General features: G+C 37.6%; 1 protein-coding gene across 1 annotated transcript in view; it reads right to left on the bottom strand.

Annotated features, from left to right (window-relative positions):
- Positions 1-297: 297 nt before the first annotated feature.
- Positions 298-14,812, bottom strand: part of LOC103731148 (solute carrier family 7 member 13) — a 16,770-nt gene continuing 2,255 nt past the window's right edge. The window contains exons 2-4 of the mRNA XM_008829457.1: positions 9,593-9,724; positions 4,130-4,491; positions 298-552 (exon numbers count right to left, since the gene is read on the bottom strand). Of these exons, the coding sequence (XP_008827679.1) occupies positions 298-552; positions 4,130-4,491; positions 9,593-9,724 (749 nt within the window). The remainder of the gene's footprint in view (positions 553-4,129; positions 4,492-9,592; positions 9,725-14,812) is intronic.

Below are 14,812 nucleotides of genomic sequence, written 5' to 3'. Positions count from 1 at the left end.
AAATTTTTAAGTTATCAATATTTATTTTAAAAACACTAGAAATTCAGTAGAAAACTGATGAGACAGAAATAAATGAAAGAATGGGAAAGACATCATCAATACATGGAGCGATACCAACTAGATTTAACACTGGTTTTAAAAAAATCAAACAGAGCTTCATTTAAGCATAACCTTTTCTATAATTTTAAAGCCAGGAATTTCCTGTGTACTTTTATATACATAACTTCAGATTTGAAAGTTGCCATCATTAATATTCTGTCTTTGGAACTTGGTGTGTTTTTAGAAGGCTTTTATTTTTCAAGCTTCTACTTCTGACACAAGCTCATCAGACACATCTGGGATGCAAATATTAAACAGTAATTGCAGGTAGCAAGTTATCTTTTCAAACCAAATCAACTTCAACTTAAAGTGTATCAATGGTATGTGAAACAGCAGCCCACTGAGGAGGAAGATGAGCACGTAGATGTAATGCATGTTTGGAGATTTGACCAGTGGTATCAAAACCAAGCATAGACAGATGGCTATTGTTATGAAGGTGAATGGTAAAAACACCTGAAAAAAGAAAAATTAAAACAAGTAGATGTGAAAATCCATGTAGCATAGCTGAATATTTCTGTAAGCAAAATAAGATGAAGTTAATAATAGAAAACAGGCCAAATAAGTTATCAAGTTATATGTAGGAATGACTTTTACAATATAGAAATGTTCTGGGTGCATGACTTTTACCTAGCCTTGCAATCAAAAAGTTAATCTTATCTTAGATGTTTATAATGAGCTCTCTTTGTAACCTAAACATAGTTTTAATCCCTTATAACTCTTCCTTACTTTTGACCCAGAATAATGTATGAACATGTGTATGTTTTACATATCAAGTACTATAAACAGCAGATATTTTTGGAAGCAACAGATTTTCCTATTTCTATTGCAAACAATAGATAGGAGTAAATGGATAGCATCTGCTTGCAGCTATGTGCGTGCTCTCCTAGGAAATAGGGGTCAAAAGGAATATAATCCTCTGATAAGACAGCCGGTCTTTTACTTCATGATGGATATATTGTTTCAATAAAAGAGAGAGGGAAGCCTTTGTCCAGAAGTACAGTTCTGAAAGAGATATGAAGGAACAGGTGTTCAGAGCAGTTCAGGTTCTTCTTGGCCAAGATGAGTGCTAAAAGCCAAGCTGTTTTTATCCAGGCATCTGCTCTAATGCAGTATTGAATGATCACCACAGTTAGAGAAAGATTCTCCGGACTCAAATGACACAGTAAAAGTAAATGCTGAAGATTCCCTTTAGGAGAAAAAAATCAGGGCAAAAAGCTTTTACCCAAACAGTTCTGATTTTTGTTGGTTTTATTTTTTGTTTTGTTATAAATCAGGTCCATCTTTCATACCTGCTTTGTGTTAGGAATATAAGTATATTTTAAGTATATTATACTTAATATCACCCAACCTACAGAGAAAATTTAGTAGACAGTACTTTTTTTATTGAGACAGGGTCTTACTAAGTAGCTCTGATTGGCCCTGAACTCATGATCTTCTTGCCTTACTTTCTCAAATAGCTTGGATTAGAGGCATGTATCACAACACCCAGTACTAGGTAGTTATTTTTAATATATTTTGTAAGAGACATGAATTTATACCATAAATCTCCCTGTAGCCCCAGCTGTCCTGGAACTCACTATGTAGACCAGGCTGGCCTTGAACTCACAGAGATCTGCCTGCCTCTGCTTCCCGAGTGCTGGGATTAAAGGTGTGTGCCACCACGCCCAGCATTTTAAGAAAACTTTTAATGAGATGGCCATTCATTTGAGACATAATCAACAATTTCCCAATTTTTAAAATACTGTGAGAAAGACAAACCCACCATCTCACAGCTCATATTCTTTATCAAATAATTGAGAGAAGAAAAAAAAGCTCTCATGATGGCAGACGAAAAATTTGATTATTTCCTCTTAAGGTTACCCTTGCCTTCCTTTTGGAGTGAATAAAAGTTGGATGATAGTATAAAAATAATAGCCATTAAAGTCATACCCTAGACTTTTTGCATGCCTTTCCTTTATAATCCAGCCAACTTTCAGAGGAGGGCTTATCACTGTAGATGTTGAAAGAACTGAGGGTCAGAGATCAAATAATAAGAGGAAGGTCAGAAAAAAAAGCTGAGGATAAAGACTTGAGCCTGAGCTCTTAGTGATAACTTTATACTACACATCTATGTAATAATAATAGATGTGTACTATACATCTATTAGCAATTCATAGCATTCTTTAAATTATATCTATTTAGTATTAGTGATGTAATGTAGGTATGGGCCAGAAAACAGCAGAGAAGCAACATATTTTAAAAGATAGAAGGTGTGGAACTAGGAGAACTACCGCTGGGAAGCACCCGAGGACACCATGGATATCAACCCTACACTAGATCATACCCTCCCTCCCCCAAGAGTTTTCTGAACATCCTTTAGCTATCACCAATTAGCAATTAGTGTATTATGATTTGAGGTTCACCTGACTGTCCAAATACACGATAGCCTACCTAAGGACAGAAGCTAAGTGTTACTTCTGTACCCAAGGGACCTAGGAAGGTGCCTAAAGTATAGTCACTTTACTATGAGTACTCAAGTATCAAGAGTTAAGTGACGGCTGGATGGAAGCTGCAGATGGGAGGATGAAAATGAAAGATGGTTGTAAATTAACAAGGCTAGTGACAAGGGCATTGCTTCCTTTCAGTGTTCTTGTTTATACTGTAGACTTGAGAGTCAGAAACCCCAAAGAGACTGCTGAGATTTGAATCTTGACTCTACTCCATGCTGAGTCAGCTTGGGCAAGTGAGCAAGTGACACTGCTCCCATAAACCTGTTTCTTCCTCTCTATTATGGGTATAATAGGCAGGGGTGTTCAACTTTTGTATTACTAAGAATTAAAGATGATAATCCAAACAGAGATATGAACATGCAATCAAGAGTATCCAATCAAGAGTATTTCATTATTCCGATAGACCTTTCCTCCCAATTATATCCTCATGCTCCAAGTTTTTGCTTATTTATTTACTTTTTTATTTTTGTATGTGGTGTATGTGTCTGTGTATTTGCATGTGTGTGGGAGCCTGTGTATGTACAGGTATGCACACATGTATGTGGGTGTGTGTAAGCCTGAGGTTGATATTGGCTGTCTTCCTTAACCACGCTTCACTTTATTGAGGAAGAGTCTCTCAACTGAGCCCAGAGTTCATTGATTAGCTAGCTAGCCAGCTCCCCCTGGGATGCCTTGTTGTTGTCTCCTGAGTGCTCATACTACGTGCCTGTCAAGATTTTATATTGGTTCGAGGGATCCAAATTCTGTTCCTCATGTTTGAACAAGTGCTTTATCCACTGAGCCATCGCTTCAGCTTTGTATTTCTTTTTCTATTTATTTATTATTTTTATATTATGTGTATAAGTGTATTGCCTACATGTATGTAAGTGCACCCATGTTGTGCAATGCCTGTGGAGATCAGAATAGGGCACTGGATTCCCTAGAACTGGAGTTACACATGGTTGTTAGCCACCATGTGGGTGTTGGGAACTGAACCCAGATCCTCTGCAAGAGAAGTCAGTGATCTTAACCACTGAGCAATCTCTGCAGCCCTGTATTTCATTTTCTATGATATAAGAACCATCTCCTTTATCATGAAATATTTCTTAACCTAGATTGAAAGTTTACAAGTAGTAAAGTTGAAGAGATGGGATTTGCTGATGATCAAAAGAATTTGGTATTTCAGAATAATGATCATCATTCATGGCTTGACTGCCTCTCTTATTTCTTACTTGCTAAATCTGGTCTTAAGTGTAGAAGATACTGCATGCATAAGTAGCCACATAAATAAACCAAGTAATCTCAGGTCAAAAGTCTCATGATGATCTGTCTCATCACCCAAAGAAGCATCTTTCTCTCTAGCAAACTCTTAAATGGAACCTAAGAGATTTTATATTGATTAAGACCTAGTCAAAAAAAAATAAGACTAGGTTATCCTTATTTTTTTCACAATTCATTGAGTAACATAGATACTTGTACATCTTCTGAATTTAGTTTCTAAATATAGTTGTATATAGTATCTTTTATTTCATACAGAGAAAGTTTACCCAACCCGTTTTTACCTTATAAGGTCGGTATAGATTAGGCTCCTGGTACCTCAGTTTCAGTATTCCTATCATTGACAACATGGTCCAAATGGAATCCATAAAATAAAGATAGTTTATCAGTTCAATTAGGTTTGTCAAGACAATTACAATGGATCCCATACTGACGTTTAATAGCACAGCTATAAAGGGAGAGGAGTGAATATTAAGTGTTCTAAATATCAAAGGCAGTTGGCCTTGCTGGCCTGCAATGTATGTCACTCTTGCTGATTCAAGTACAGTAATCACAAGGTTGCTAAATAAGGAGAGAGAAATAGCAAAAGGAACAATCCATGTTAACTGGGGGATGACTCTGTCAGTCCACGTAATAGCCACAGCATCTGCAAAGAAATATATGAAAAGAAGTGTGTTAAGAAAGAGTATCTAATAGTAAATGTTTAAATAATAATATTTCACAGAAAACACATAAAATCCAAATAGTCATTGATAAAAGTAAACTGTTATTTTATTGTTTTACGCTTAAGTAACATCTTAAGCACATATCCATTTTAGCCTATTGCAGTACATCATTGATAATTGTTACTTTATGTCTCACTCCAAAGACCAGGAATTTTTAGGGTAAAGGTCCTTTATTTCTTCCTATAAAATAAGTAGTCCACTCATAGTCACCATATGTGAGTTTTCAATAAATACTTCAGAAATGCATTGGTTATTCTGAATGGATACTGAAGGCATGAACACTTATTTTCTAAAATTAGCATCAGAATGTTGATAGATATACCCAAAGTGAGGAAAGCATGACATAACACTGCTGACAGACAAATGAGACCCACTCAACTCACATTACATTTAAAAATATTAACAAAATGAATATAAACCACAAACAGATAAAAATATTTATGACGTTTGAGACTCATCTAAGCTTTAGATCTTTGGTTCCCAACTAAAGGTGGCTTTGCTCCTCAGGGGTCATGTGCTAGTATTTGGAGACTTGTCTGATTTCCCACAACTGGAGAGGTAACAGTTTGCTATTGGCCTCCTAGCAGGTAGCAGCCAAGGATGCTGATAAACATCCTAAGATACTCAGGACCACCTAAAAGAATTATATTGTTTAGGACTGGGAATATAATTCAATGGCAGAGAACATTCCTATCATATGTGAGGCCCTGAGTTCAATGCCAAGAAGCCCAAAGCAAAAATCATGTGGTCAAAATGTTGATGGTGTCGAAACTGAGAAACCTTGCAACCACTGTAGAACATTCTGGTTGGTGTGTGTGTGCGTGTGTGTGTGTGTGTGTGTGTGTGTGTGTGTGTGATTTTTGTTGTTCTTTATGTTTCAAGGTGAACAGTGATTTAACATGAGATTTGGTATTAAAATGAGCAATAGAGAAAAATATCCATCATTAATGGGAATTCCCTTGAGTCCAATTTATACTGTGTAGATATATTGTGGGCAGATCATTCCATCACAGAGAAACAAGTTCTCAGTTTTCAGTGGAATGAGCAGAGCCCAATGTCCTTGGGAAGTAGATGATCTTTGCAGTTATATTTTTGTGCACAGGAAGTTGATATTCAGGAGAGTCCCTTGTACATCAGTATTTTGATGCACAGCAAACCATACTTTTCAAATGTTACAAAATTAAAATGCCATCAATGATTCTTGTTATAAAGATATTTATTCTTAACCAAAGTTTGCTGTTAGTTTAGAGACATGGTCTTCTGTGTAGCTCGGGCTAGCCTCAAACTGACAAGCTTCTTGTCTTAGTTTGCTAAGTACTAGAATAACAGGTGGGCATTATCTTGCCCAGCTACTAACCTATTTTAAATAATCTTAGGCATGACCTCACTTTTCTCTTGAGTACTACTGTACAATACTGGGTGTTATTTAAAAATGTTCTTTGTCATAGTAATTATTCATTTCAAATAAAACACTGCTGTTGCTCCTTCTGGACACCCACACCTCCACACTGTACACTTCTGCAAAGGAAATTCACCTTCATTTTCTCAGTGGGCATTCTACAACTGCGATATTTTACAAACAGAGACAGATCTGTGCAGCTCTGCTGGCACTGGGTGGAAAAATTATACATGACATTCCTATATAATCTTATTTCTGTTCTATAAGTAATTTTTTACTTTGTTTTACTTCTTTCCATTTTTTTGCATCTAAAAATTATATATGTATTTGGTTAAAAAGTAAAGTGAGTAGCACTGAACCTACAAAATAAAAAGTAAATGACTATCTTCAGTAAGCCCACAGAAATGTGTTCTAAGTGCAACTACTGTTAACATTGGTTTTAATCCCTTCCCAAAGTTTTCCTATAATTATAACATTCTAGCATTTATGAGGATTGTGTATTTGTACATGTATTTGGGTTCTCTGAGTGCACATGCGTGTCTGGAGGTACTTGTGTGATTGAGTGCTTACGCCTATTTTTGTTCACTTTCCAATGTATCTTGACATATTAGTACACATATATTCAATTATTTTAGTCCATTCTCAATATTCTGTTATATACTTGTCAGACTGTGGCCAGCTAAGTAGTGCTTAGTGTTCAGCCTTGGGGCCCCTCTGTTGTGTGAATGGGATGTAAGAAGTGGTCTCACTTCAGCTAAGGATAGGTGCAACTTCTAAGCCTGAGGTTCCAGAACACACCCAAGTCTCCTAAATGGGCAGGGTGGGCTGGATGGCTGCTAGGTGAGTGGGCCGCAGACAGATCAGTGTTGATTTTTAATTGGAGGGACTGGATGATTCCAATTCAGTGCTAACCAATAAAATGTACAAACGTATTTCTTGATTGAGTTTCTCTGGGCAAATGCCCAGACTGCATGACCACAGTTATGAATTTAAGTGTGCAGATGGCTGCAAGGGCAGGAGAAGTTCTGTAGAACTGATTAATGTGGGCAGGTGCAAAGGAAGATTTGGTGACCCACACCAAGCCTGGGGGAATGGGATAGTGGAAAGAGAACAGTGGGGCCAGGGAACTCACAGGTCTGGTGGGTGTACTGGGTGTGTGACCAGAGTATGCCTGGGATGTGCCACAGTAGACAGGGAATGCTGGGGTTGGGGAACTCACAAGTCTGGAGTAGCATGGAGCTGCATGATTCAAGTAGACCTGAGAGCTAGGAAGGTGGACAGGGAATGCTGGGCTATCTACTCTGTATTGATAAACTTTTGGCTGTTTCCATTTCTTGCTGATAGACAATGTGCTTTAAAGCTATACTTGGTATCACATGCCTGTAATGACAGCACTTGGAAGGTAGAGTTGGGAGGCTCTTAGCTTCAAGTTTGCCTGGGGATATAGCAAGACTGAGTTCCCCCAAAAATGTGTAATAAAAATAATAAAAAGTTAGATGATTTAGTACATGATATCCCTAAGTAAAGTCAATATTCTTGAAACTCAAAAGAACCACTATTTCAATTCTTAATGATTATGTAATTACTTTCAGATTAAATTCTTAGAAGTGGGATTGTGACTATATACATTCTTAAATAAGAGCAGCTGTACAGAGCTATTGTCCAAAAACTATTATATCAATTTGCCAATAAATAATTCTAAAATCTGAACTTGAATTTCAAACTTCTTAACCACACCTCAGTATTTGAGACAATCTTCCTACAGGCTGTATCTGAACAAGAAACTTTCTTAGTGCCTGTTTCCACACAACTCATTTCCTGTTTTCCCTTTGTCTATATTCCTTGGTCTTAAGTGTAGCTTAGAAACCTTGAGAACACCAAGGTGAGCACTCCTGTAAATAGCATGTCAGCAGGGCTTCAGGAATTCTGCGGTCTTCAGCCTGGAAAAGCGAGAGCCAGGGCTCCTCAGCACGCTGTTTACACATCCTCATTCTAAAGGGCCCCTTCTTTCCTCAGGTGTAGAACTGACACATGATGAGGAATATTTATTTTCTTAAGGGAACCATAAGTGAAGAAACAAGGCAGAGATCTGATACATTGAATATCTTCCTTTGCTACATAAACCACAGAAACTACTATTATCAAACTTTGGAATAATTTTTTCCAGTATGCCTCAAATAAAACATAACATATAATGTACACCATATTATAGAAGCCCCATATTCCTTTAGAAATTGTTCACATCTTTCTGATATGCTTGATTGTATCTTTCTAATAAGCTTGGTTCTATCTTGTTCTCTCTTCCCTAGGATTCCTAGACTCAATGAATCAAATTTGATGTGGCACACCATGTGGCAGCATTCTGTAGGGCAGTCACATTGTAACTGTGGTAATTTGCTATGGTTTTTATATCATATTTAAACCCTCCCTTAGGTTTGACACTTCACAAAATAAATAAATGATTATGTTTAAGGAGATGGGAATACTGAGCACCCTGACTTTATCATTACACATTGTATACAATGTACTGAATTATCACATAATACCATATAAATATGCAGTTATATGCCAATAAAGATATATGTACAGGTATCATCGTATATATAATTTTTTTGACAGGGTCTCCTTATTCCCAGTTCACCTGGAATTCACTATGTGGACCAGGATTGGCCTCGATCTCACAGAGAACTGCCTACCCCTGCCTCTCAAGGGCTGAGATTAAAGGCATGAGCCACCATACCTGGCATTAAAGGGTGTATTTAAAATTTTTCCCTTATATTTACCTCCAGTGCCTTAAACATCCACCAAAACAGGAATTAATCTGTTGTTCTAAACAGATTCATCTCCAAAATTCCTGGTGATAGGTTTACCCTAGGAGATGGTTGTCCATTTTCCATGTTTTTCATTTATTTTCTAATTTCCTTGCATCCTTTTAATCTGTTTTTTTAAATGCATGTTTATTTCATGAGATTTATTTTTTTTTAAATACAGAGTGACCATGTAGGCAGGATGGCCTCAAACTCACTATCTTCCTGACTCAGCCTCCCAATTGTTGGGTTACAGTCAGGTGTTAGAATATGTGGCATAGTCTTTCATTTTTCATTATATAATTTAGGCTTTAAGAGTTTTAATGTATTCATGATCCTTTGCCAGCACAAATTTTAGTAGTTTAATATAAACATTTTTGTATTAATTTTAGTCAATTGACCTTTAGTGTTTATTCATTCAACTGCTAAAATGTTGAATATGAAATTTATGAATCTTAGTGTCACCTAAGCTATTGAAAATCAAGAATTCTGAAAGTTTTAGCAGGTCTAAGTACTGACTGCAGAGTGTCACTGCTGAGATCATGTAAACAATAACTACTGTTCTGAATCTGGTCTGTGTCCTCCACCAGCACTGTACGTACCTTTTTCCATATTATCAGACAATGCATAGTCATGCTTGAACATAAATCTCCTTTCTAAGCCAAATCATATTGTCATGCTGATATTATAAAATTATGAGTTGACTTTCCATATTGACTAATGGACAGTACAGAGCAGTTCTGAGTGGCAACGTGACACTAAGGCTGTGCTGAAAGGCCTGTACTTTATTTACTGTCTTGTAATTTGTGTACAAACCTGAGGAGAGAATTTCCCTGGGCGTCAGAACCGTCAGATAGGAAACGTTAGCCAGTAAATAAACCACAGTTATCAGAGGTAGTGCTGTAAATATGCATTTAGGAATTGTTTTATTTGGTTCCTTTAGCTCTCCTATAACACATAAAAGAATAAAATCAGATTTGGCAAAAATTACTTCTTAAATTTATACTTACAGCTGTTCATGTGTCAAATATTGGATCAAGCTCTTTCTGTCCATTTGCCACCACACACGTACACACTCAGAGGAAAACTGTTGTACAACAATTCCTTTATAAGTTTGTGTCAAATGAAGAAAAGGAGAAATTTGTGAAAATTTTGCCTACAAAGAATAGTAGTTCTGGAGATAACAAGAATTTGAGCCCATGGTGCCTAGTCCATCTATTCCATTTTGAACTTCCCTCTTTCTCCAGGCTTCTCGAGTAGGAAGTAGGCACTGAGTTCATGTTGTGGGAACAGAATAGTGAGCAAAACTATATGAGGCTTAGCCTCAAGAAGAGGAGCCCCACCGTACCTATGCAATCACATAGACAAAATTAAAATCATGAGGTTGCTAAGTGACTATGTGACCTGGAACAGTGCTGTGGGGATGTGTCGTGTAATAACTTAATAGACCTTTTATTATCTTTATCAGCAGACTGGCCTTCAAAACAGTTGTCCCTCATGGGCTCCAAATATTTGAACATTTGGTCCCCAGTTGGTGGGGCTGTTTTGGGAGGTCTTAAAAGGTATGGTTATGCTAGAGGAAGCACATAACAGGGAATGGGCTTAGAGAGTTCTTAAGCCTTGCTGGAGCTCAAGTTGCTCTCTTGCTTCTTGTGCCTGCTTGAAAATGTGAGAGCTTAGCTTCTGCTCCAGACACATCTTGCCACCATGCCTCTCTTCCATGATGGACTGTAATTCCCCTGGAACCGTAAGCTCAAATAAACTCTTCCTTTTATAAGTTCCTTTGGTCATGGTGTTTCTATCACAGCAACAGAAAAGTAACTAATACACTCCTTCTTGCCAAAGTTCTTATTTTCTTCTGTGAAAAATTCTTTCTTTCCTGACTGCCTACTTAACCACTGCTTCTCCTTTAGACCTAAGGTATTTCCCCTTCTGGGAAAGTAGCAGAGAAAACTTCCTAGCTAGAAGATTATCTTATGAAGACTATACTGAAAAGAGTCAAAGAGTCAGTCTGAAATTTCTCTTTCTCTGAAGGCTTTGGCCATTCTTTTGTTCCAGTAGAACATGTCAAAAAGAGAAAAGTTGGGTGATTTTGCCCATTAACCAGGAGCTTGTCTAGCATACATGTTTGGGGCCCTGTGCTTCGTCCCCAGCACCATAAAAAAAAAAAATCGCTATTCCACATCGTATACAATGGATTTTCTAGCATGGTGTTATTTGAAAATATTGTCTAGTTTGTCATTTTCCCCAATTTTGTTGTTCTCTGAGAACTTCTCTTAGACATGATCTATAAGCTACATTTGTAGCCTTGTATATAAAATACCACCCTGTTCCCTGAACACAGGTAATGGAACGAACTACACACTCTCTTCCCAGTTGGTCTCCTAGAAGCCACTGTCAGCATATACATTTTTTTTTTCTCAAGAATTTGAGCTACAGGTCAATGAGACAAAGAGAACTGAGAGAAAAGTAGTGTAATGGTGGAAAAACAAAATCAAAGCAAGAAAGGGGAAGCATAGGAATGATTTCTACAGTATGGACATACTCTGGACAAATGACTTTTACTTAACTAACCTTATAACCAGAAAGTGAATCCTATCTTAGTTTGTTCATCATGTAGACAAGCTCACTGAGCCTTGTGCTTCTCTTGTGACCTGGGCATATAGCCTTACTCCCTCATGACCCTTCCTTGCCCTCAGTCAAAAACAATGTTGAGTGTGAGTGTGTATGCTTTGCATATTTGTTGGAAGCAATTAGGATTTTTCTCATTCGTGCTGCAAACAATAGGGATTAAATTGATAATGTCTGTTTGTGGTTGTTTATGTGATATTCTAGGTCAGTAAGGGTTGGAAGGAACCTAATCTTCTAAGACAAATTCTTCTGCCTTTCCCCTCCCCATTTCATGCTGGATAAACTGAAATAAAAGAAATAAAAGAGTGAGCCCACTTAAGAACACAGTTTTGAAAGGTTCTCAGGGTTTGCTTTTGGCCTTAAAATGGATGCTAAGAGTCAGGCTGTTTTTATTTACACATCATAGTAATATGGCACTATGTAGCAAATGCCCCAGGAAACAAAGAAAAGACGAGAGATCTTACAAATTCAGAAATTGTCTTGTTTTCTGTTGTTGTTGGAAGTCTGGTTGCTCATATTTTTCCTGAAGTATAGCATTATTTTTTCAGTAAGTACCCCTTTGTTTAAGCTAATACATGATGGTTTCTGCTATTTAAAACCAAATCCTCCTGACTAATAAATATCTATCCTTTGTCATATATTACATTTCTTCCATCTACCCAGAGGCTGAATGTAATGTTCACGGAGCAAACCAATATGAGCCAATTAAGCACTCAAAGAGTAAAGAACTGACGGAGTTTTCATTTTAACCCTGCTTGCGTCACTTATTATTAGTGGGGTTTGAGCAGCCTCTTGGTTGTTGAAGCCTGTATTTAACCATATACTGAGAATGGAAAGAAACTACAGAGACAGTATAATTTCAATCTTGGTGACTAGTACTTGATATATGCTTTAAATTGTTATTGTTGAGTTGGAAGTATACTACAGTGGTGGACCACTTGCCTAACATGTGTAAGGCCTGGAGTTTTATCCCCAGCAACACAGAGGGAGAAAGAGACAGAGACAAGAACAGATAGAGAGGCTGCTCTTAATGGTTATGGTTATTAAAGGTGTGGAACAAGTGAAAGAGCAACTTCTAAATCAGCTAGGATTTCTTCTTGACTTTGTTCTCATTCTTAATATATATTCAGTCTGTGAAAACATGATAGACATTATAATTTAATTTATAATAAAGGGCTACTATAACCAGATAGGTAGTGAATAGAATATCCCTGGGCCTTGATCTTGACAGATGCTTGGACACTATGCAACGTCAACTGCCAAATCACTTTTTTATAAGTAAAAGTGCTATTTAGAACTATTGCTTAAAACTAATTTAGCACATTAACTACTCTAGCACACACTGAGAAAATTGCTGAGTCCTAACCACTAGACACAAAGGAAGAGGTACATATTTTGGTTTTTGAGACAGGATCTCATATGTCCCAGGTTGGCCTTGAATACATAGCCATGGCTGGCCTTGAACTCCTAATTCTCCAGACTCCACCCCTCAAGTGCTGCTGTTAGAGAAGTACACATCAGGCCTAGTTTAACATAGCGCTAGGAACCAACACACAGCTAATTCCTCTTACTTTTGTTTACTGTCAGTTTTTTAAAAAGGAATTCCACATTATTCTATAGGCTAGCACATGTTATAGATGTTTTTCCATCACTCTGGCACTGGAACAAGATGGCACTGACTCAAATAGAATCCAGAGTTATCTTTACTGGGGGCGGGGAGGAAGGCAGAGAAAGAGAGACTCAATCCAGTTTTCCTTCCATGATACCCGACTTCTTAACCCAGTGCAAATTGACTTTTGTCTTATCCATGAAGCTTATAAATAACATCTTACTTATCCAATGAAGTGTCTTCTGACTTGTGTTCATACCCCTCAACTTCCAAAGTATTTAAACATGAGAATAGGCCCCTCTTTTTGGAGTACATGAGAATTTTTCTTTGTGAGTTTCTATGCCTTCTCTGCCTTCTTTCCCAGATCTACTTTCTCTACCTACTGCCTAAAAGTTGACATTGCCCAGTCATTCATCCCCATCCTATGCTCTTCCTCTGAACACTTGTCTTAGTATTCTTAGCTGTTATCAAGGCCATCAGTCATCAAATGAAAGCAATTTTATGATCACCCACCATTACATGCCATTATATGCACCCTCCGTAGTTCTGATCTTCATTTGTGTTTTTCTATAATTAAAAAATTTTTTATTCAATTAAAATTGCAAACTTTTTATATTTGATAACAACAATAATAAAAACTGTCCTTTTCTTTTACTGAAATTCCACAGCAATTATACTGTTTCTTTATGGTTAGCTTTAAATGTTATATGCCAGTATTTGTTTTCAAGGTGCAGAAGTATGATGATCTTAAAGTCATGAGTATTACTTTAAGACTTAAAAAAATAAGTATAGAGAAGGAAAGATATTTACTATGGTTAGGAAGTGCAGGTGACGGGGTTAACTAGGATTAAAGGAAATATTTGTTCATGAATTAAGAGTCTGCTCACATTTAACATAAATGAAAAGAGCTAGTAGAAACAATTAAGTGAAAAAAGAATTACATAAAAATCTGAAAGGACCCTGAGGAAGTAAGAGGGGAAGGGTACAGAGATCAAAGAAAGACAGTGACATTGAAAATGAAAGGAGCAAAACTGAAGGGAAAGATATTAAGTCTTGCCTCAGAGCTGTCAAGAGCATCTATGATTCTCTGATTCTCTTGTGTTTAAAAATACTAAAGAGGGCTGGTGGGCTGGCTCAGGGGTGAAGAGCATTAACTGCTCTTGTCTTACAGAGGACCCAGGTTCAGTTCCCAGGACCCACATAACAACCATCCATAATTCCAGTTCCAGGGGATCTGATGCCCTCTTCTGACCTCAGTGGGCATTGCATGGCCCAGGTGCATTTACATACAAGCAGGCAATACACCTGTATACATAACATAAAAATAATGAATAAGTGGGCATGGTGGCCCACGCCTGTAGTCCCAGCACTTGGGAGGCAGAGGCAGGTGGATCTCTGTGAGTTCAAGGCCAGCCTGGTCTACATAGTGAGTTCCAGGACAGCTGGGGCTATAGGGAGACCCTGCTTCAAAAAGATGAAAAAAAAAAAAAGAATAAAAAATAATAAAAATCAGCAGCTGTTTAAAAATGCTAAAGAGCCCAGTCCAAGTGCAACGTGAAGTCCAACACCCAATACTCTGCTCTGAGGTTCTGAGTGAGCCAAGAAAGCAACATTACATTGGACACTCACCTCAGCTGCCCAGCACTACCATGGTGAGACGGAGTCCTGAATCTGCAGGAGGAGGTCCACCTCAGGTGCCCAGGAGAGCCTGGCTGGGGGGTAGGAAAGAAGGAAGCCACTTTTGGGCTCCTGTGATCATTGTTACTGATAATAGTCCCAATCCTTTTTGCATTTTG

The sequence above is a fragment of the Nannospalax galili genome, unplaced genomic scaffold (genome assembly GCF_000622305.1).
Source record: "Nannospalax galili isolate Female #2095 unplaced genomic scaffold, S.galili_v1.0 scaffold934, whole genome shotgun sequence".
NCBI classification, from domain to species: Eukaryota; Metazoa; Chordata; class Mammalia; order Rodentia; family Spalacidae; genus Nannospalax; species Nannospalax galili.
The sequence above is the reverse complement of the archived record's forward strand: the minus strand, read 5'-3'. Positions and strand labels throughout refer to the sequence as shown.